General features: G+C 40.4%; 2 protein-coding genes across 7 annotated transcripts in view; both read left to right on the top strand.

Moving 5' to 3' along the window:
• The first annotated feature begins 477 nt into the window (after positions 1-477).
• On the top strand, positions 478-20,819 carry tapt1a (transmembrane anterior posterior transformation 1a). The gene is made up of 15 exons (XM_029511975.1): positions 478-666; positions 2,386-2,516; positions 4,202-4,320; positions 4,573-4,605; positions 7,823-7,985; positions 8,112-8,247; positions 8,577-8,674; positions 8,963-9,032; positions 10,196-10,276; positions 11,396-11,505; positions 11,641-11,700; positions 11,826-11,894; positions 12,044-12,120; positions 13,405-13,568; positions 18,301-20,819. Exons 2-15 carry the CDS (start codon positions 2,490-2,492, stop codon positions 18,612-18,614), a joined length of 1,521 nt encoding a protein of 506 aa, XP_029367835.1. The 5' UTR covers positions 478-666; positions 2,386-2,489; the 3' UTR covers positions 18,615-20,819.
• prom1a (prominin 1a) overlaps positions 18,707-22,321 on the top strand; it is a 70,430-nt gene continuing 66,815 nt past the window's right edge. For all 6 annotated transcript variants that reach the window (XM_029511971.1, XM_029511969.1, XM_029511970.1 and 3 more), the window contains exon 1: positions 18,707-18,822. In XM_029511971.1, the coding sequence (XP_029367831.1) occupies positions 18,775-18,822 (48 nt within the window). In that variant the 5' untranslated portion in view covers positions 18,707-18,774. The remainder of the gene's footprint in view (positions 18,823-22,321) is intronic.

Genomic DNA, 22,321 nt, shown 5'->3' with positions numbered 1-22,321 from the left:
GGAAAATGTCATGAAATAAACAAAAGTTGACTTCAGTAAAACTTTTACAAATAACAAATGCGGGTCCAAAAAAAGCACAGAATAGATTTCTCAAAAAAAGTAACCAATAGTTTTATGGATGTCTATATATTTAATGAAAACAATTTATATCTACATAAATCTTTAAATAAAGTTTACTTGTCGACTTAATGGATTATTCTCTTAGAATAAATCGTTGATTTCTTTTTAGAATTTTATTTTGCTAACAAAAGCATTCTATTATATCTATTACAGATATAAATAAAGGGCAAATAAAAAGAAACAACAGAACAAACATAAATCCATAAATTAAATAAAAATACAACGACAAACTGCCAAATCTACCTGGTAACGGGCGTTGCTATGACGTCGCAGCTTTTTTTTTTTAATTATTATTTACCGACGCTGACGTACGATGACGTCACGCGGAGCGACGCGGCTGCCAGGCCAAAGTAAAGATGGCGGCCTTGCCGGGGAGCGAGCTGTCAGAGGAAAAAGAGGCAGAAAATGAGCTCAGGAGAAGACAGAGACGTCCGTGGGATGGTTTGCACAAGTCGGGCAAAATCGGAATAAGCGCGGGACTTCCGGAGACGTTGGGAGTTTACGACATCGGCGCCGTGAGGCGGGAGCAGCGGGAGTTCCCGGCAGGTAACCGTCCGGTAACCGTCCGACAACAACGACACCGACGACGCCTTCCGTGGCGCCCCCCACCCTTCGGTATCAATGCTGCCGTGTGCACTGTGATGTGGAGCCGCTCCAAAGGTCGGCCCCGGCCCGGTGTTTACAGTCGGTGCTAGCTTGATTAGTTCACCAACAACCAGCTGAGACTCGGATCAGCCAGCACGCCTGTAGAAAATAACAAACACGTACACGCGGCTGCTTTTAAAGGTTAATTCTCTGGACATGCTTCTCTCTACTTTGGAAGTCCTGTCTAAAGTTTGCTCCTTAAAGTTCAACAGCAGCAGCAGCAGCAAACTTTTCTGCTCAGTTCGTTTCAAAGACAAAATGATTTTTTTTTTTTTAGTTCTCTAATATCTGTTGCAGGATCCCCGAGCTGTCTGGAAATCACTTTTTAAACTTCTCAGACTTCAGACTTTGTAACCTCAGCAGGAACTGCAGGTGTTTTTCTCATATTGTCATTTCCCCGTTCAGCTCAGTTTCCTATTAGTTGCAGGAAAATTAAAAGACTGTGGCTGTTAAGGTTGCTCAGGTGAGACTGAAGAGAAGTTGATTTCATAGTTTTTTTTAGTTTGTTTTTTTTTCTCATGATATGATGAGATAAACTCTGCAATAGTAAAATATCCTTATTTTCTGATGGCGAGTCACCAGAAGAACCTGGATCTGTGTAACGTAATGTTCATGAATGTTAAGTGTGCTGCTTGGTTGTTTCCTTATCCTCTGAGAGCTGAGCAAACTGAGCGAGCATGACACAGTCACTCAGCGGCTACCGCCAGAATTTGAGCTGCTCTTCATGTTTTGATAGATATAAATAATATGAACTGACTCCATAAATCCAGACAGAAGAACTCAGGATGCTTGTTCTCCGTGCTTTTAACAGCAAAACTGTTACGAGCTGAGCCAACAGTATCATTCCAGGTGAAGAAAGTTCAGCTTGCAGGGAGCTCATCTTTGCTTTCACTTTATTAAGCATGACATGCTTGTCAGGCTCTCACAGGCCGAAGTCAAGTGGAAAGAATTTTAAGATAGTACGGGTTCATTTCGGGTCAATTAAAACTTAAACAATTCAACATAACCAAAAACTCAAATTATGTTTCCCTTGACTTATTTGTGATATTTAGGACTGAAAATAATGTTTACTATATGTTCACTACCAGTTACTCTGCCAATCATTTCCTCAATCTTTTTTTGATGTTGTTTTGTTAATGAAATGTCAAAAAATTCAGCCCAAGGGATCATCTTCAAATGTTTTAATGAATTAATTTATTTACTGATTTGGTCCAACCAATAGTCCAGAATTAAAGATGTTTAGTAATATACAATTTCCAATTATCTTAGACTACATTTCTATTAATTTCTCTTAATTAATTAATCTATGTAATTTAAAGTTTCCTCATTACAAAGATTCTAGTTAGCCATGGAAAGCTCACTGCATTTAACAAAAAACTTGATTTAGCGCAGTCAGCATTCACAATACGTTCCATGAGGTGGACTGTGAAGTGAAAGTACTGTGAACTCCCAATTTTCAATCACCCAGAGAAATTTTCTCCTCTCTCATTGTGCAGTGTGACTCTCCAAAGGTTGAGAGTCACACAATGAGAGTGCTGCTCTCATTGTGTTGATAGTTGTCTTTGTAATTGTTGCAGACAATAGGCTTGGGGTAACACTGTCGCTCTCATGTTGTTCCAGATCCATCGTTGGCCCGTTTCATTTGCACAGAGCTCACCAGAGGATACTTCCTGGAACACAATGAGGCAAAGTACACGGAGCGCAGGGAGAAAGTTTACACATGCATGCGTATTCCAAAGGAACTGGAGAAGGTAGTGTATTATACAAGTTCAATTTAAACAGGTTCTCATCAGCAGAAGATGTTAACAAGCCCAAAAAAAGCACATAGCTACTATAGACTGATCTGAAAACTTTAGTCTCCCTGCTGATTCTGGACCAGTGCTGAACTAATTAACAATTATTATTGATTAATGATTTATTCATTGTTTGTCCTTGTCGACTATTCCCAGGTTAAAGTCTTAGAAGTTGCTTGTTTTATAAATGAATCCATCATATATTCAATATCATAAAAATAAACGTTAAATGCAAACAGTGAAACTGATGTAACATGCACAGGCTGATTTACAGCTTGTTTCTGTCTAGGGCACTAAATTGATTTGGAAATCAGGGTAAAGCTACAGAAACTATGCATCAGATTTTACATGTACTGTGTAGACATTGTTTTTTGATGGATATGACTTTGTGACAAGTGACAATCCAACAAGCTATATGAACAGTTCACCCACTTTAGTATCTGTTGAACAATATCTTTGCTCTGAATTGGACAAGAAGTTTATGTTAAACAGTATCATATAAAAAATTGTAATTTAGAAGAACACTAGTATACTTGTTGATTTCAAGAACCAACAGGTGGCAGTGTTGACTCATAAGACATGGACTCTCCTCAGTCGCCTCTTCTTTCTAGGAATCTGTCACATATTTCAGTGATGACAGTCAGTAACCTATATACATGAGCTGCAGTGAGCTGTATTTGGCTCTCCAGAATAAAAGCCAATAAACAGTCTTGCAATAAATTTTAATCAAAAACAAAATACATTCTAGTCAAATGAAGGGGTTCAACCTTTATGGTCACCGACAGAAATGAGGTTGCAAAACTGAAAGAAAACTGAAAAAATACCTTTTTTATTTTTCACAACTGAGAACAGTCACAAATAAATGAATGAAGTAAATAAAGACCGATCCCAGTGACTCGATTACGTCTAATTGTGTTTGCATGTGGTGTTAAGGTCTTTGTACATTATTTTGAAAGTTTAGTGGACCCTCTTTCAGAAGAAAAACGGTTTGTGAATCAAGCCCATAACGACACAGCTCCAGCTGGTTTAGCTCCTTAGGGGCAGGAGAGGAATGTGGGTAAACATTTAAGACCTCAGTGACTTCACTGTGTTAAGCAGTGTGACCAGCTTCATGGGTACCTGACAAGGCCCTAAGAAGAAACACACAGAATGGCCCACCAATGAGAGAAAAATCCTCCCACCAGCTTCCACCAATGCCTTCATACTTTTCCAGTCCAAGAAAGAATGAGGCGACATCAGATGGCTTAAATGTGTCTCTTGAAGAAAAAAAAAAATTACTTTTAAAATGAAAAGGGAATGGCTCTTCGAATATGGGAGACTGTGAAGGTATGTGTGATTGGGTTTAGGGCTAGTTTTTATTCTTTTCCTTTGATGGAAATGAGGCAAAAGATGTGTGAAGAAAATTTGTTCAGCTAGAAATTGTATAAGAAACATCTCTAGCTGATGCTTACATACCTTTTTTCACTATCTTATGTATTTACACATTTTGTCGTTGATGTGAAGGAGAAATGCTCTCTCAAGATCATTTGACTTCAAGCTGCTCTATGTACATTTCCAACTGGAGATATTAATTAATTTGAAGGTTTTTCTACACACTGACAGTCATTGTTTGACTTGGACGTGCTGCTGTGTGACTTTTTCAGCTCATGATTTTTGGCTTCTTCCTGTGTGTGGATGCCTTCCTGTATGTCTTCACCCTGCTGCCCCTCAGGGTGCTGCTGGCCCTGCTCCGCCTCCTCACCCTGCCATGCTGTGGCTTCAGGTCAGAGCCTCAACGCACCCACACACTCAAACACAAATACTTAGCCACATCAGTTCTGTCAGTTCAGGTGTAGTGATACATGGAAAATTAAAAACATTACAAAAAAGGTAAAGAAACTGTACTTTTAAGAAGCATAATGAATTTAAAAAGTAGAACAGGTACAACTCTTCAGAAGGGCACTGCTTCTTCTCCTACCCACCTCACCCTCTCTGGATCTGTCTGATTCTCCCCTTGCCTTCCTCCCCCCTGCAGGGCACGAACATGCCCCTACTGCAGAAGAAGCAGGTACGCTCCCTTCAGCCTGCCAGATTATCAATGTCCTAAACTGGCCTCAATATTTATTCAACAGTCTTCATCTCCATTGTGTTTGTTAATATCCAGCTTGGCTCTGCACATCATATCCCATTCTCCAAGACAAAGCAGCCATGTTGGTTCCCCATAATTTTTCACATTAATTTACCACATCCAGGGAAGGTTTGCTGAGAGTGCATGCTCATTCTGATCACTTTGTTGCTTGTCAGTGATACAGCTGCTCATGCTCAAAGTGGAGGGCTGGCTTCTAAATTCAAATCTTCCACTGTTGGTCACTGAGCAGCTTTTCTGGAGCAGTTTGATTCTCACCTGTCCAGTTTAAGGGCATCTATCTGCAGTCATTTTTAAAGGGGGAGGAAAACTGAAATCCCCAGCTGTTCTCAAGAAAATTGGCCATGTTCTAGTCAGCATCCAGCTTCTCTGACGGGGTTTTTCTATCCGAAATTAAGCTTTTCTTCTTTTTCTGTCCCTGAGTTTTAATCCTGTGCATCAGGCTAATACAGTATGCAAGCCACATAGTGATGGCTATTTGGAATGCAGCACATAGCTGACTGCACTCAAACATAATGTTCATGTGTGTAATGGAGATAACGCTTATAGAAAAGAGATTGTGAGGAGTGCTTGGTGCAGGCTGCAGCAGCTTGGCATCCACAGAGCCATGTGTGGAGAATTAGAGGCTGCGTGAGGAGGTTTCCGTCTGATAGCACTTTAACCACCTCAATAATGCTACTTTTTACTAACACACATTTTTAAGAAGTGTGATATAGTGGATTAGAACTGCAACAATGAGTTAATTATTTGGATTAGTTGATCTACAGCGACTTTGATAACTCCTTGAATTTAAAATCCTGCTCTCTGTTTTATATCACTGGAAACCTTATGTCTTCATGTTTCAGCTTTGGTTTTCTGACTGTTAGTCAAACAGAAAAAGACATTTAGAAATGTCATTGGAGCTTTGTTTAAGGATTCATGCATTAGTTGCAAAAATAACGAATTGAACAAACAAAACAAGTTCTAGCAGTTTTTTAACCCTAATTAACAGTTCTTAAAAATAGTTTTGCGGTATTTCAGCAGCAGTCCTGTTTTCTGTCATGCTCTCTCTATCAGCTTGCTTGTCTGTATTCTGGAGTCCATTTTCTTTGACATCAGAGAGCATAAGTCTATTTAATTATTTGTTAATTGCTGATTTTACACTCATCACTGAACAGAAACCTTAAAATTACATGGAAGAAACTGAATATACAAATACATGAAGTAGTGAAGGACTGAAGCTTTTTTATGTTGGGCCTACTCATCTTAAGTATGAATGACATCAGATATGACCACTGGATGGAGCCATAATTAAGAAAGCAGATCATGAGGACCCTTAAAATTCATTGAACCAATCAGACTATTTTTGCATTTTTGTCTTCATTGTGTTCTTCATCATAGAGAAAAAAACTGTGTGCCAAGTGTTGTTTCTTGTGAATTACATGGGTGATGCATAATTATAAAGTATATTCAGGTTACATCGTAGTGCGTAACTGTATGATCACAGTAACGTTTGTGTTACTGTTGTTGTTCATCCCGTCCCGTTCTCTTCACAGCTCTGTGTCAGCTGCACATCGGTTCAGAAGACAGCAACACTTGCTTAAGCTCATTTACACATTTTTCTAAACTTGGACCCTTTTTTTCTCACTCAGCTTGCAGTCGGCTCCTAAAATAGTTCAGATAGCCACACCTGTCACACCCTCCACCACTTCCCTGTGAAATATAATTTCACCTGTCATGTTTTTAACAGTTTAAAGGGTGACGAGTAGCCCTGTTGATCTCATGGCAGATTCATGAACAATGGCTGTGAGATTTCTTTCTCATAGCACTGCCATTTCTTTTGCACTAATGCATTAGTAAAGTACTCTCACCTATGTGGTGGAAAAATTCTTCAGTAATTCTTGTAAAATTGTGGTAAATTTTTGTTACTGATGGCAATTAGTGTCTGTTGCAGTGTGGAAACGGAAACAGTCTTCAGTAAGAGAGTGTGTAATTGGGTTGTTTTCACAGCTTTAATGGCAGGCAAGCACCCATCCTCAGTTAAAACAGATTTTGGTCAGGATTCAGTCTGCTTGGTACTAGATGAAACCTATTTTCTCTGCTGTACCTCGGGCTGGTTGTAGTTATACAGACTAGTCACACAGCTGACGTGGAAAATATGCAGGATGTGTTGGTCTTAAGCTCTCTGTGGCTCTTCCCAGTTATCCCTGTCACAGGAAATAACTGGTTCTATGGATTTGTCAGCCCTCCTCTTAACATGCTCCCAAGCTGCCAGCACCATTAATTTTGAAAGCTGTACATGTTTGAATCACAGTATTACCCATTAAAAGACACATTTTCTTGTCCTTGCAGTATGTGAAGACTTCAGCCTGTTTCATTTCTTCCATTTATTTCATTGTTCAGCACTATTTGACACATTTGTCCAAAATGATGTACTCAGTTTATATATGTGTGTGTGTGTGTATTTACGTGGCGATAGCTCCGATATACAGTGTGTGCAGTAGAAAGAAAAGAACTAAGATACAATCTTATAAAAACAGGCATTGAATCAAAACAGAAACATATTAAAGGAGATAAATCTTACACATGAAATGACTGATTTGAATGAAGGAGATGCTAACTTTAATATTTCATCACATGGATTTTGTTTCAGCTCTATTTGTTTCCTTTTATTCCGGTCGTCTCATTTTGAACAGAAATTAATTATTTATCTCATTATGTGGTGCCCTACTGTTTCCCCACATGGGATGAATAGCAGAGATCACTGGAAGGCTTAGTAACAAGCAAACTGTGGTACCACTGCTTCATTACATGGCTCCTTTGGCCTCATTATATACCAGCAAAGATGTATTTTTGTTCATGTAATCACTGTCATAGTGTTGTTTGGTAAAAATGTGTGTTCGTCAGCTCATGCAGTGGGGTCCAGTGTTTGAAGATTTGTACTTCACTGTGTATTCATTTATTTTATTGTGGTGTAAACACATTTAATCGTTCACTCAGTCGGTGTAATATTTGATGTGCATGTTACCTGCGGACATAATGCACTGTGTATGTCAGCATGCAAGTCTGCATTGAAATAACCAAATGTGTTCTTTAAATGTTGCTACACATCAGTGCACATACCACATGTTGATGTTTTTTTGTGTGTGTATGTTGTCAGTGGGTCGCGGCTGCTGCAGCCAGCTCAGGTGTGTGACGTGCTGAAAGGCCTGATCCTGGTGCTGTGCTTCTCTATGATGCATTATGTGGATTACTCCATGATGTACCACCTGATCAGAGGACAGTCTGTCATCAAACTGTACATCATCTACAACATGTTGGAGGTATCTCACAGTTCATACACTTATATCTGACATATAAACAGATGTAATGGTAAAATGGTGCCTAATAATACAATAACCCTCCCAAGGCTAGAGAGGAAATAAGCTTATCTGTGCTTCCTTTTTCAGGTGGCAGACCGACTCTTCTCCTCCTTTGGTCAGGACATCCTGGATGCTCTGTATTGGACGGCCACAGAGCCCAAAGAACGGAAAAGAGACAGTATTGGCGTCATCCCTCACTTCTTAATGGCCGTGTTTTACGTCTGTATCCTTTTGCTTCAAATCAATATAAACGTTTTTAAAGGGAGAGGTTTTTAAAGCAGAAGGCAATTTTTATATATGACAACAGATAAATAGTTCCATCAGTCATACTAATCCTCAACTTTTTCTTTGTGACCTTTTTGAGTTCTGAGTAAATGAAGTATAATTTGGATGACAGGCGCCAGAATCAGATTTGTTTTCAATTTCTTCTGGCTGCACAAAACTCTACGAGTTCAGATCGATTAGTTTTTGCTCTGACAGGTTTTATTGGAGTGGTGTTGAGTGTTAACCTGCTTTTTAAATAAGTTTATTTCCTGAATGGTGGTCTCTCAGTCCTCCATTCCATCCTCATCATGGTTCAAGCCTCCACCCTCAACGTCGCCTTCAACTCACACAACAAGTCCCTACTCACCATCATGATGTCCAACAATGTAAGTACACACACAGCACACATCTGTATGCAACCTTATGACACTGTAGTAAACATCAAGCTTCTCTCTTGTGATAGCTGAAGCAACTTCACACCTGCACAAAGAAAATGTATGCATGTGTGCTGATAAACTACATTTAACGTATTTGCTTGCAGATGTGTCCCAGAAAAATGACACTTCTCAAATGAGTGATGAAATGCAGCTGCAACATTATAGTTTGTACTGTACTGTATCATGAATCCTGCTGACCACATTTCTTTCTCTGCTTTTCTGTTCTCTCTCAAACAGTTTGTGGAGATTAAAGGAAGCGTGTTCAAGAAATTTGAGAAGAACAACTTATTCCAAATGTCCAATAGTGGTAAGACAGTCCTAAAGGTAAAATAGATGGTTTATGGACAGAGTTGATTTCTTGGTAAAATATCACCAACCTTTAATAGAGACTCACAACATGGAACAGTTTACGGCTTAATTCTTTAGATAGATCCTTTTATGAATCTATCTATTAGAGCTTTGAGAGGCAAGCACAGATATTCCTAAAGGATCAGATAAATTGTGCATTTGTGCAGGAAACATGTTTTTCATTTTATTCACTCTAATTGTATTGTAAAGCAAGTAGAAGATAATAAGCCTCAATGAGCTTCCATTTCACTCTCTCTATATCACTGTCTGTTTGTAGAGCGGAGCGTAGCTCTAACTACCATGGTATTAACGGTGCAGATAATGTGGTGGAAAACATTTACAGCTGTTTTTTTTTTTTTTTTAACATTACATGAAGTAGATTGTCAAAGTGTGCCATATTGACTGAGTTTAAGGCAAATTTTATTTAACTGCAATTTTTTTTTTTAAGCAAAGTGCAAAAAACATTAAACTGACAGATCAGACGTATTTAAAGTTCATTAGCAGCTTTCAGGGCCACGAAAAAAAAAAAAACAGCACAAACACATTGAAATACAACAGATTCTAAACTTAAAGAAAATGAAAAATACAGAGTTCATGATACTCTATGCAGGTCTTTAAATGTTTGAAAAAGCACTGAATGGTTTCCACAAAATAGGAAAAAAGATTTTTAAAAAGTCTGAAATTTGCTTTACAAAAACTCTTGTTTTGATTTTAACAAAGTTTTAAATAAACATATCAAAATGACGAGTCTGCCCATCAGATTTCTGCCACTTATCCATTCAGTTTAAATCTCTCTAATAATTCATAGTAATTACTGCAAATCTCCTAGAAAAACATATGAAGCAATAAATACTTCTCAGCCATATTGTCTCTTGTTCTCATACACTTTTCACTTTTTCACTTTGGCCAGCGTCAGTATTGAATTTCAGTCTGTGCAGCATTAAAAAGATTTACAGTTTAAACCAGCTGAGACTCTGATTAGGACAGGGAGTGTTGGTGAGTGCAGCTCTTATGCAGCTGTGTCCTAAATGGAGATGTAATCTTTACTAATCGCATTTTCTTAGCCAGGTTGTTCCAAAGAAGAGAGGCCGTGTGTGGAAACTTGATTATTTTATCTTACAGATATCAAAGAGCGCTTCACCAGCTACGTTCTCCTGCTCATCGTCTGTCTCAGGAATATGGAGCAGTTCTCATGGAACCCAGGTAATTATTTTAGTGTATGAAACTATAGTTTCATAGAGTTTTTTATATCACAGCTAACGTATCAGGCTACTCCAGGTTTGTTCACTGTGGGATTTAAACACAAAAAACGAGCCAGTGCTTGTCATTAAATTAAGACAAAATGCTGTGCAGCTCCTTCTCTGACATTCCAAATGACCCACTGCAGCACCTCTGAGAGTTTTACCTCCCACAAGTCCTGATGAGACAGACGGAGGACTTAGGGTGGAGCGTTTCTGTGTGACAGCTTTCTGAAAACAGTCAGCTCCTACAGTTGATGACAGACGTGGCCTGTCAGCTAAACTCATAACACTGATGTACTCATACTAGCAGAGCTACAGCCTTCTGTTGCCAGAAAGGTAAACAGATCACATGTCCCCAGTAATTTGCTTATCTTCCATGCTGTGTTCGTGGTGCCTGAGCTTATTTGTTTACATTGTAGAGCAGAAACGGAGCACCTGCTCTCAGCTAATTACAGACTAAATACTTCTTGATACATAAAAAGGAAGAAATAGCCAAAGCTGTTTCAAGTATTTCAGAATTTGATGGCTGCATTTTGCAAAAATATTAGTTAGAATCTCAGGTTTGTTTGTTTGTTTTGTTTTTTCATGCAAACCAGCATACAGACACTGCATACAGTTACTTCAGATACTATTTAGCCTTTTCATTTGGTGTAGATTTAATTTCACATAAAAAAAAAAAAGAAAATCCTAATTTTCCACCCCGATTCGCTCTATGACAGGACTTGAGTGCCAGAAGTCACTCATGGTGATGACCTGTCACCCATCTCATCTGTAGCAGCTTTGCTCTGTTGCTAAAATCGAATGATTTAGGTTAAAATTAATTTTCAACCCAACCCTTGTTTCTCAGGTCTCGTATTAGCAAAACTTGAAGATTGCATCACTCGATTGAGTAACAGCTCAGAAAGTGCTCCATGTTGCCAGCAGAAGTGCACTGCTTGTATTTGGAGCTTAATGTTTTTCAGACAGTATCGGGGGCTGCTTGATAAGTGGAGACTCTTCCATGGCATAAATGAGCATAAATTACAGTGAAAAATCATTTTCATGTACCACATGAAGTTTCTTGTGCACTTTTTTTCTTCAGACCATCTGTGGGTGTTGTTCCCTGATGTATTTATGGTTGTCACCTCTGAAATTGCTGTGGACATTATCAAACACGCTTTCATCACAAAATTCAACGACATCACTGCAGATGTAAGAACACTTGATGTTCATTTTTCTAAAACAGTCTCATCCACTCACAGTATATGTTTAACGCTGCACATGATTTGTTGCTTTCCACTTTTACCATATTTTTATCATACATTACTTTCCCCGCCTCCCCTTCAGGTGTACAGTGAATACAGAGCCAGTTTGGCCTTTGATCTCGTCAGCAGTCGGCAGAAAAATGTAAGCGAGCGTTTCTATTTTTCATGTCGCCGTCGTTACACTTGCATAAACGGCACTGAGCCTACACAGCTAATCTATGCAGTTTTGTTGAGTGCTTTCATCTATGCTGGTTTTTCACTGCGTAGGCTTGTACTGACTACAGTGACTCAGTGGCCAGAAGGATGGGCTTCATCCCTCTGCCTTTGGCTGTTCTGGTAAGAGAGACTACACTCTGTTGTTATTCAGAGGCTAAATACCACAAGAATGAGTCATTGGCATATAAACATTAGCCACAACTAAAAAAAAAAACAAAAAACTTTTTTCTAATTTTCTCATTTCAGTTTATATGTGTGTTTCTCAACAGCTTATCCGAGTAGTGATGAGTTCGGTGAAGGTGCAGGGAGCACTGTCTTACACATGTGTGTTCCTCTTTTATCTCGGGTAAGTCTTGAGTTTTGTTTTACTTGTGTTGCAGCAGATATATTTCTAGTTTGCCCTGCCCCGCATCCAGAACTGCAGGAACCTTTAAGCTTCATATTACTCTGCTTGTTGTACTCAGTGTGGGATTTTCATCTGACATTTGCTGACCATAGTTTAATCAGACTGTATAAAATAAACTCAAGATGAGGTTTAAAAGCTCAAACTGAATTTTGTTAAGGTGCTTCCTGCACATTAATGTGGTGATAAGATATATGCAGGTGTCCCCTCCCCTTTATCAGTAAACTGCAGGCTTAAACCAACACAGTCAGTTTTAACCTTGACACTGTATAACTGTTACCATTGATAGGAAGCATAACAACATAAAGAGTGTGAGACTGACACGGGTTTTCACTCGTGTTCACGAGTCTCTTGGATGCACACTAACACATACAGGCGCTGTCATAAACACACACTCAGACTCAGAGACATACACAGTTACATAAGGATTAACCCTGTGGCCTCACATTCTCCCTGTGCTGAGCTGCTGATAACCCGGCTCATCTCATTTGCCGGATCCCATCGGGCTCGTACCATTAAAGAGTTTCCCTCAGGGTGAAGAATACAATGTTGTCATCTCGAGTGCCATCTCTGGCCTTCCCCACCCCCTGATTTAAAAATAGCTCAGGCTTGACCAGAATGCTCTGCCTTGGCAAGGATTCAGCTGTGCTGACACGCTCGGCGTCCGAAACACCCTGTCACAGCAAGCAGTGGTCCACAGACCCAAATGTGCCCATCTTTCTCTCATCACAGTGTCAGAGTTTGGGCCTTATAGCGAAGCCCAGAAACACAGAAGGATGGTGCACATTAACATCCTGGTGTCAGTGGTGGGATGTGAGCAGAGGTGACTGGGACCAGATGGCAGAGGAGATTCATTATAGCTGTGGCCCAGCTCGAGACAGCATTGTGATAACTGCTACATCTCAGAGCTAAATCACAGTTTTAATGCTCATTTATTAGGTGTAATATAGGTGTGTGTATATAAATGTGCCAGGCTGCACAGGTTGGTGCTGAGTAAATCAACCAAATGACAGAAAAACTGCAGAAAAGCAAATTGTTATACTTTTTGTTTGCCAATATTCAGATTGTTGGTTGTGTAAATTGAAGCTGTGTAGCCCTAAATGAGGCTTATTGTTATGTTTTGTTTTTTTTTTCTCAAGTAGTTTAAAGCGGAAACAGCGCTGTAGTTCTTTCAGAACTGTCTGGTCAGAAATGGAACCACCTAATGGCGGCCTTCTTTCCCTGTAGGTTGGTCACACTCAAAGTGTTGAACAGTATTGTGCTCCTGGGGAAGTCGTGTGTTTACGTGAAGAGGGCCAACATGGAGGACAAACTGTTCGAGCCGCCTTCGACGATTCCATCCTCCACAAAGAGCTCCAACACTGACCAGCCAACATGTCCCAGTCCTTCAGGTAAAGCACAGACTGCTTCAGTATCGCTTTTTTGTGCAGTGATTCATCCCTATTGTGGAATAGAACTAGCACTTTCTTATGTAATGGTTTTTGTTTGTTTGTTTGTTTTTTTAGCTCTTAAGACAATTCAGATCGTAGGAGCAGTCACATACCTGTGTCATGCTTAAAGTGGCTATAATCCAGAAAGGGAGTTCCTCATGTTAAAGGACCTACGCAGAATTTTCACCTGAAATCTGCAGCTCCCCTCAGCTGTCTGGTTGAATTGGCTCAGCACCAAACTGCAAACTGACAACAGCTGAAGATTTCCCTCGTGTGTTGGTGATGGCTAAAAACAGAGCAGAAAAAAGAGTGAGCACTGGATTGATGCTTGTCACAGGACAAAAACATGACTCAAAACCAACAATACTGCAATAATCCATAACCAATTTGATGTAAATAACAGACTGCTGAGAGGTTCACTGTATCAGCTGAAGGGATCTTTTTTTTTCCCAGCTGCTTTCTCTGTTTCATCACTAAAATGACAATGAATGAAATATTATCAGCTCTTGTTCTTCAGAAAGAGAAGCAAACAGGTTGATGCACTTACAGCAGAGTGTTCCCAATCCCATGACATAATTATTAAACATCTCTGCTCGATAACTCTGTCCCTCTCACAGGCAGCTATGAATAATGAAATATAGAGAAGAAATTCTGTTAATACCTTTCACTTCGTTAGAATCAGTACTGTACTCCCCTAAAAAGCAGGACTTTAATGTCTTGTTACTTATGATGTACCAAACCTCAGATTTCTTTCTGTTTCGACGTTTCCAGACAAAAATTTCTTTATTTTCCCAAAATACAAGTATTGTCAATATGAAACAGAGGGTTAGACCTAAAAACAAAACAGCCTCCCTCTGCTTAGGAAGGATGGAACGGATAAATGAGATGTCCTGGGATTTCACCTCGCTCATAAATAATGCTGCATGTTGATCTCGCCCTCCTCTTCACTCACTTATTTTTCATCTCTCACTGAAACAGTATTGTCTCAAAATAAATGTACAAGGAAGACAAAGCTCTGCTGTTATTTATATCTAACAAAAAGGTTGCTGGTAACGACTCGCATATTATTTGAATGCTGCTTTCTAAATCCACTCTTTGTCTGTTGTTCCCAAAGCGTCCCCGCCCTGCTTGGTGAAGACACGTGTTTCTATTAACATTTTTAGGCGTTTAGCTGACACTTTAATTTATAACTGTGGCATTTAGCTGACACTTGCATCCAGACACATTTGTCAGCAGGTAGAAGCTCAGTGTCCGGCTTCAGGCAGCTCAAATGTCCTTCGTCTGCTGGAACACAAAGAAACCTGTGACCTTCTCGTTAGCGAGAAGTCTCATTATGCAACTCTTGGAAGTTAATAAAAGAATCTTGAAAGTAGATTCATTGACAAAGAAAAGAGTTATGAGCTTGTGTTGAACTTCTTGGTTAGTAGTTCTGTGTCTTGTTGTCATGGACATGGAGATCACAAACAGATGTTACAACAGTGGAAGAAATAACTGCAGGCTAATTTTGACAGTGTTGTAGTTGCAGCCCGCCCTTAAAAAAACACAACAACCCCTCCTTGCTACACACACACAGATATTTATTTACTTATAAATTTCCTCATTTGACTTCATACTTAAACTCACAGACGCACACAATCAGACACAGATTTCGAGGTGGCAGTATTTCCCTGTCATCCACAGCCAAAATCCCTGCAGATCTTTTTCTCTCCCGTGTGCCACTGATCCGCCTGCTGTGCTGAGCCAGGAGCTTTAATACGACAAAGATCCTGATGGTGCATCACGTCGTATCAGACATCAAAGCTGCTGCCACCGCTTGTGTTTCAAATGAATCTGGTTTCTCCGCTGCAACATACAGATTATGGTAATAAGGAGTGCTGTGAGGTGGCGGTAAAAGTAATGTGCGTCTCTTCCTCTTCCTCCCACACGTTTCGCTGCTGGGAGTTGAACCAGTGACCTCAGATACGTTCGTACTTTTCCGACATTAAACTGCTTTAGTCCGTGCCTCGAGCTTCACCTGCTGCTCCAGCGGATTCACTGCACAATTTCGCTCATCGGGCCATCTTTGTCTTCACAATGATCTGGTTTCATATGAACCCAAGACATGCCATCTGTCCATGCTGCATGTTTTTGTCCAGAGGGCAGAAATGGGTAATGAGCAGTTTCGAGTCAGCCATTTCGAGCCATATGGCAGTAAACTTTTATTAAAGATCACATATCTTCCACAGAAGAAGTGAGCGACTCAGTGTGTGTATTCACTCTGTGACTCAAAAGACACTGAACTAAAATATTTAGTCACGTAAACACTTGAGGCTCCTATAAAGTACTTTTACTTATTTAAAGAGTAAAACACCAGAAAAGGGGGTATGTAAACAGATAAGTAAATATTGTCCAAAAAAAGACTGATGCTAAACCCGAATTCTTTGATCTCTATTGGCCACTTTGCTAACGGCAGAGTAAACAAACAGCATCAGCATATTGTCCTGCTCTTGGATTGATATGGTGAATGTTAGAAAACAGCCGCAAGAGAGTTCAGTATTTTCCATTCTTTCTGCTCTCCAAGAAAAAGAACCAGTTATTTTGGTTTCGGTTGCTCCCTTGTGGTCACCAGCTTGTCATGAAGTTTTTGCCTGCTCTGGCGCTCTGGGCTCATTATTCAGTAAAAACAGGAGATATAAAACTAAACCTGAGCAGCAGAGTTCATAAAAACAAAGCAATGAGCAGAGTCTGAGTGTCTGCTGTGCTGAGCTGAGCTGCATTTGGGTGATAATTGTGAGTCTGCAGCTACCAGCAGCCACGTTTACGCCATTTTAAAACTTTTCTAACATGAATATAACGATTAGAGCGGTTTCACCAGCAAAAGCATGAACTAATCAGTCATCTGCTCACTCTGGTAAACCAACCCCATACAGCTCTTCACAACAAATTTACAGAACAACTCATCACATTTACGCAAGAAATGTGTTTGACAGCATTCACGTCAGTTTGTAAATGTGAGGGGATATGAACTGTTTCAGACCAGGGATTCTATCTTTCTAGATATTAACTTCTGTATTAGTCTGATTTCTAGTTTCTTGACTTAGTATAATGACCTACAGTAAGCAAGAGCTAAGAGAGCCAAAGCATGAATTAGGTTTTCATCACACTGAAAAAGTAAAGCCAGGATTGGCATTCAGAAAAAACCCTAAACCCCCCCCCCAAAAAAAAAAAAACAAAACAAAACAAAAACAAACAAACAACAAAACAGTTGAACTATTTAAAAAATATAACATGACCTTAACTTGCAGCAAACTGTGTAGCCTGATCAGAAAATCTGTCGCACACGTCTTTCTGTTCATTTTCAGCATCTCAAATAAACCAATCGAAATAAACAAGCGTAATAAATCAATCAATCAATCAGAGAGCACGACGTGTGTGTGTGTGTGTTATATTAGGAATTCTCAGCTCATTCAACACTGAATTATTTATTCAGAACTGAACATAATATTGTATCAAACCTAAAGTCTGTATTTTCTAATATTCTGCTGCCTCCAGTGTCTGTTTTCATGACCACTGGGATATCTGAAGTTGGGTTTATTGCCCAACACACACACACACACACACACACACACACACACACACACACACACACACAGTCTATATTGCTCGGTGTGTTGCTGTGATGTGAAGTGTAGGTTCAGCTCTGTTTGCATAAGATCTGGAAGTTTGTTGTAGCCTGATAGCCTCAGGCTGGGCCGTCGTCTTTAATATCCAACGCTGCTTCGCTCAATTCTCTCTGATACGATGAATTATTCTGTTTGGTTTATCTTCTAAATTCAACTCTGTGTGCATTCAAAGTTAAAAGGCTTTTCTGTGTTCTCTCTTAAAATAAGGCAGCAGATTGTAATAGAAACAAACTGAACGCTGGTGCTGCAGGTTCAATCGCTTCCACTCACCTTCTCGCTTGGCTACTTCAAAAGTAATTATAAAGAGAAGTCCTCTTGGCTGTATTCACCACTCCAGCTTTTGTTTTTGTGTAACTCCTGCGTTACACATTTGATGATTCAGGCGGCCCTTTCAGTTTTTATAGATCTAATACAGACAGGGAGAACACTTTCATCGTGACACATGAAGCTGACAGTAAAATGAAAAATGAGAAGAACTGTTTAAATTTGTATTTCTATGTTGCAAAAGGAGATGACGTCCAGTTTAAGTTCAATAATCAGAATACTGATTCAGTGTTGTTGCCGTTTATTGCTCTCCATCTTTTTCCACCCAGTGTGGGTCATCTGTGTGTCCACACATAAATCACGCAGTGGTTCCAGCTTCTCAGATGTTAAGATAAGAAAGGAAGCTGTAATAGAAGCGTTTGCTCTTGTAGCTGAGTAAATAATGAATCCAAAGCAATAAAATTTATATTACTCAGTAAAGAGCTTGATCCACCAGCCGGAGTTGACCAGCCGCAGCAGCTTCTTACTGACAGGATGACTGTTAGGAACTTAATGAAATCTGTTCAATGTCGTGTCTCTGATGGAACGGAGCGGTGCGTTTTTGTATTTACACATGTAAACATCAAATTCAGTCTTCAGAAACCTGAAGGGAAAAAAAAAACCACTTAACAGTTAGTCTGAAAGAACTCAGGACATGGTGACATCTGAAAGATACAAAGGCAACGTTCAGACAAGTGACACCGGCGGCTTTTGTTGTGTGTTTACAGATGAAGCCAAGGCGGAGCAGATCCCAGTCACACCCGGCAGCCCACCATCCTCGTCCTGCTCCTCCTCCGTCACCACCCAGCCAACTCCCAGGACTGACCCGCTTCCTCCCCCGCCCACCGACGCTCCTCCTGCCGCACCAGCAAGCCGTCCTCTGACTCCGACTCCAGCACCTGAGCCTGAACAACCGGCAGCCTCTGCCCCCAAAGAGGAGGAGGGGGAGGCCCAGGCAGCCTCTGAACTCAAGCACAGGACTCCCAAAAAAGACCTGCTGGAGATCGACCGTTTCACAATATGTGGTAACCGCATTGACTGAACCAGCAGCAGCCGCTGAAGAAGCGATTCGCCACTCAGGAACGACGGAGAGCAAAGGCCTCTCAGCCCGAGTCTCCGGGCCAACAGCAGCAGGAAGCTGAGTATTTATTCAAGTCGGTGGCAAGACAGTAAGTTATTGTGGACACGGACAGTGTGAGACGATGCTGCTGCTGCTGCTGCCGAGGATGAAGGCGTTCAGCAGAGAGGCGGTGAGTGTGGCAGCCCAGACGCCAGGATGAACTGGTGTGTGTGTGTGTGTGCGTGTGTGCGTGTGTGCGTGTGTGCGTGTGTGCGTGCGTGCGTGCGTGCGTGCGTGCGCAGGTGTTAGGGCTGTTCAACATTTAGAGTGTGTGTGTGAGCGCACAAGCACTTCCTGTGAGAGCAGGAGAGAAGTTTCACAGTTCGCTCAGCTGCCAGAAAAACAATAAAACTTTCAAACTGTCACATTAAAGGAAACACACGTTCACGTGTTTCCTCGCTCCTCACAAAGGACTTCTTAAAAACAAGCCGGGTTCGTGTTTAAATGTTAGCTGTGCGTCCAAACATCAACCCAATTTTAAAATGTCTAAATCTGTTGTTTTCTTTGGAAGCACGGGATAATTTTTTCTTTTCTCTTTTCAAAAATTTGACTTTTTTTGGCTGAATTTAATCAACATAGAACTCATGATGAGGAGCTGCAATCAGACATCAATTTGTTTCAGAAGGCCACAAACCAAGAGGTTTGGAAAAAACGTCAATAACCAGTCAAACACTGTTTCGAGTAAATGTTCTGTTGCCTGTTCCATTAACTGCTCAGTTCAGATGAAGATTAAAGTTTATACCTCAGTGGAGCTAGTTTGCATTTTAAAACGAAGCGTCCTTTAACTTTCCAACCCCATCTGATGTCGTCATGAACATGACAAAGTGCAGCTTTAAGCGTAGCGTTTCGTTTGCATAGCCGGCAGATAAACTCGTCTGCAGCCTGCAGGGAGCCGCCAGCGTCCGACATTAACTGAAGCTGCTTCCACCGGCCGCTGTCTGGCTGCTTTCATTCTGACTTCTACGTACCGGAAGGAAATCTGCAGCATCCTGAAATCACAGATTCTTAAAATAAAATAATCTTTTAGAGTGTCTATATTTGGTGACCAATGATTGTTAGAAATTCATCATTTAGAAACAAGGCAGATAATCAGTAGAGAAGCGTCGTCCCTTTGTCCCCCAGCATTGACATTCATCGTGATTTTTGTTCCAGAAATGTTTCATTCGTCTGGAGAACGTTTGCACTGATGGACCGTATTGTCTTAAATACGACAGGTCAAGTTTCTCATTCAACTCAAGCAATGTTCAAATGTTTACATCTTAGAAGACTAGAAGCAATATTTCCACAGCAGAATGCCTTGTTTGCATGTTTTACATTTTGTCGAATGACCTTTTCATGTTATTTACTGTGATTTTAACTTTTACCGTCAAGACAAAATCTAACAGGCCAGTTAAACGTCATCAGGCGTTCGCCTGCTGCCCGTTTGTGATTTAGTGTAAATTAACTCTACTATTCCTATCGTTATATAGAAGTGTGCGATAATCACAGCCAGGGCTTTTATTTCCTGCAGCCATGCCAAATATTACAAACATTCAGATGTGTATGTAGCACCTTATGCTTCCTGCCTTCTGTAGAGGAGATTTCTCTTTGCAGTGATTTGAGTATTTTAAACAGAATTATAGAGACATAAATGACTTGTACCAGAAGTATTAGAGTTGAAAATGATTCTTCGGCTCTTCCTGGTGCACTCTCAATTTATTTGGGGAATTTAAAATACTGCCCTGTTGGTGCAACATATATTTCATGTTGTCAGGATGTAAAGCGGAGCCTCATATTTAACTTTTAGCAGAAAGAAGATGTATATAGTGTTTAAACATATCAGCATTGATGCATTCTCTTTATAATGTTCATTGTAATAAGGAAGATGGTTCTATTTTTGGAGCTACAAGTTGTGACCTCCCCACCCGGTCCGTCATGTCAAACCTTTCCTCTCTGCTGTTCTGAGCTCAGTCACATTCAAAGTCGAGTCTGACTGAACCTCAGCTGCTGACAGAGAGGAGGCTGAAGTGTTCTTAGGCGAGCTGCGATGGTCCAGTACACTGCCTGCTTTGTGTCATCAGTTTGGTTCTTAATTTAATTCTTATCTTGATAATGTATGAAAATGCTCTTTTGGATTAATAAAAAGATGATTTCTTAAGTCTGGTGTTTTGCTCTGATAAGACGCGACAGAACGATAAAGCAGCGCTACATTTTTTGTTGTACATTTGATGATTAGGCTCCTTTGTAGCCTCACACTTCACACAGTCCACATTTAAGACAGACTTCCTTCAGACGTGATTTCGCTGTCAGCAGGTTGTATTTCCTTCCCCCAACACAGCAGCTGTCAGTGAATCACTGACAGGAAAACTTTAAATCTTCTAAAACAGCAGCATTCGGAGCATTTAGTGTAAAAGTCACAGTCACTGCTGCTCAGCCACCAGTTTATTAGGTACACCCAGCTGAGACTGATGCAGCAGCTGTTTCTGCCATTAAGTGGGCTCTCATTAATAAGAAGGAAGTGGACAAACTATTAAACTGGTGTAGAGCTGAAATAAGTGTGACCGTGTGGACGTCTGCTTGTTTTGCGAAGGTTTAAAAGCAATCACGTACTGGATCACCTGATGCAGCTGAAAGCTCGCAGAAAGGGGCCTTTAAACTGGATCCTTCTAGTCGCACTAAAAACGCTGACTTCAGTCAGGTCAATAGAGGAGAGTCCAGCTGTAAATAGAAACTTTGTGGTCGGGCCAAAAGCTTTAGAATAATCCAGTAAGTGTACCTTGAGTTTGTATTTTGTTAAACTAAATGGATCTCTATATTTCCTGCTGTTGATAACGTATCAAACACAGGATTATAGGTGTTTACTCTGATAACGGGGAGCAGCGAAGGTCTTTTCCCTGCCGCTAAGCCGAGGTTTACCTCCCCGGTCCTGAGGTCAGAGAGAGAAAATCTGCTGCAGACACTCTTAGAGGACTAATCTGCTAAGAGCGCTCAGGACGGAGACGAACGGGAAGTCGTCTCAACACAGAACAACATCAGCAGCAGTAAGCGTATTCACAAAGAGTCCAGCTTCAGTTTTTAGGTGATTTAAGTCGAAGGAGACGAAAATAAATTACAAGGAGGCATGTTGAGATATTAGCAACATACCAAACACACGTTTTCAAGGGCAGCTTACATTTTTTCTCTCTGCTTTGATTTGAGGTGATAAACAAAAGCATGTTTGTGATTGAGTGTAAACTAAATATATATATATATATATATATATATATATCAGAGCTCTTATTCTTCAGCAGGGGTCTTTCTGGTGAACTCTTTCTATCCCTCTCAGTTTCTTTTGGACTTTTAAGTTTAATATGTGACAACAGAACTAATTTGTTGTTTCTAACAGTACAGAAAATGATTTGTGATTTCATGTCCGTTTTAAGATGAATTCTTTTCAGCCAAACGCCGACTCTATGAGTCTTTTCTTCCGAATCAAATGACAAAGGAAGTTCTCCACCAGTCACATTGTTTCCTGTTTCAGTGTATGAAAAGTCCCAGCTGCCGTCTGCGGCTCTAATGAGAGTGTGATCAGTGAGGAAAGGTGATCAAAGGTTTCCAGACAGGAGGCCCCCTTGTCTCCTGGAGCCGGGGCCCCACGTACAGAGAAGGGG

Source organism: Echeneis naucrates, chromosome 10 (assembly GCF_900963305.1).
Source record: "Echeneis naucrates chromosome 10, fEcheNa1.1, whole genome shotgun sequence".
In the NCBI taxonomy this organism is placed as follows: Eukaryota; Metazoa; Chordata; class Actinopteri; order Carangiformes; family Echeneidae; genus Echeneis; species Echeneis naucrates.
Note: the sequence above shows the minus strand (reverse complement) of the source record. Positions and strands in the feature narration are given on the sequence as shown.

Excerpts from the sequence above, each read along its gene's own strand:
- tapt1a (XM_029511975.1), top strand. The coding sequence starts at position 2,490 with ATGCGTATTCCAAAGGAACTGGAGAAG. Across the intron at positions 8,675-8,962 it reads CCATCATGATGTCCAACAAT|TTTGTGGAGATTAAAGGAAG; the intron begins GTAAGTACACAC and ends TCTCTCAAACAG. Across the intron at positions 13,569-18,300 it reads AACATGTCCCAGTCCTTCAG|ATGAAGCCAAGGCGGAGCAG; the intron begins GTAAAGCACAGA and ends GTGTGTTTACAG.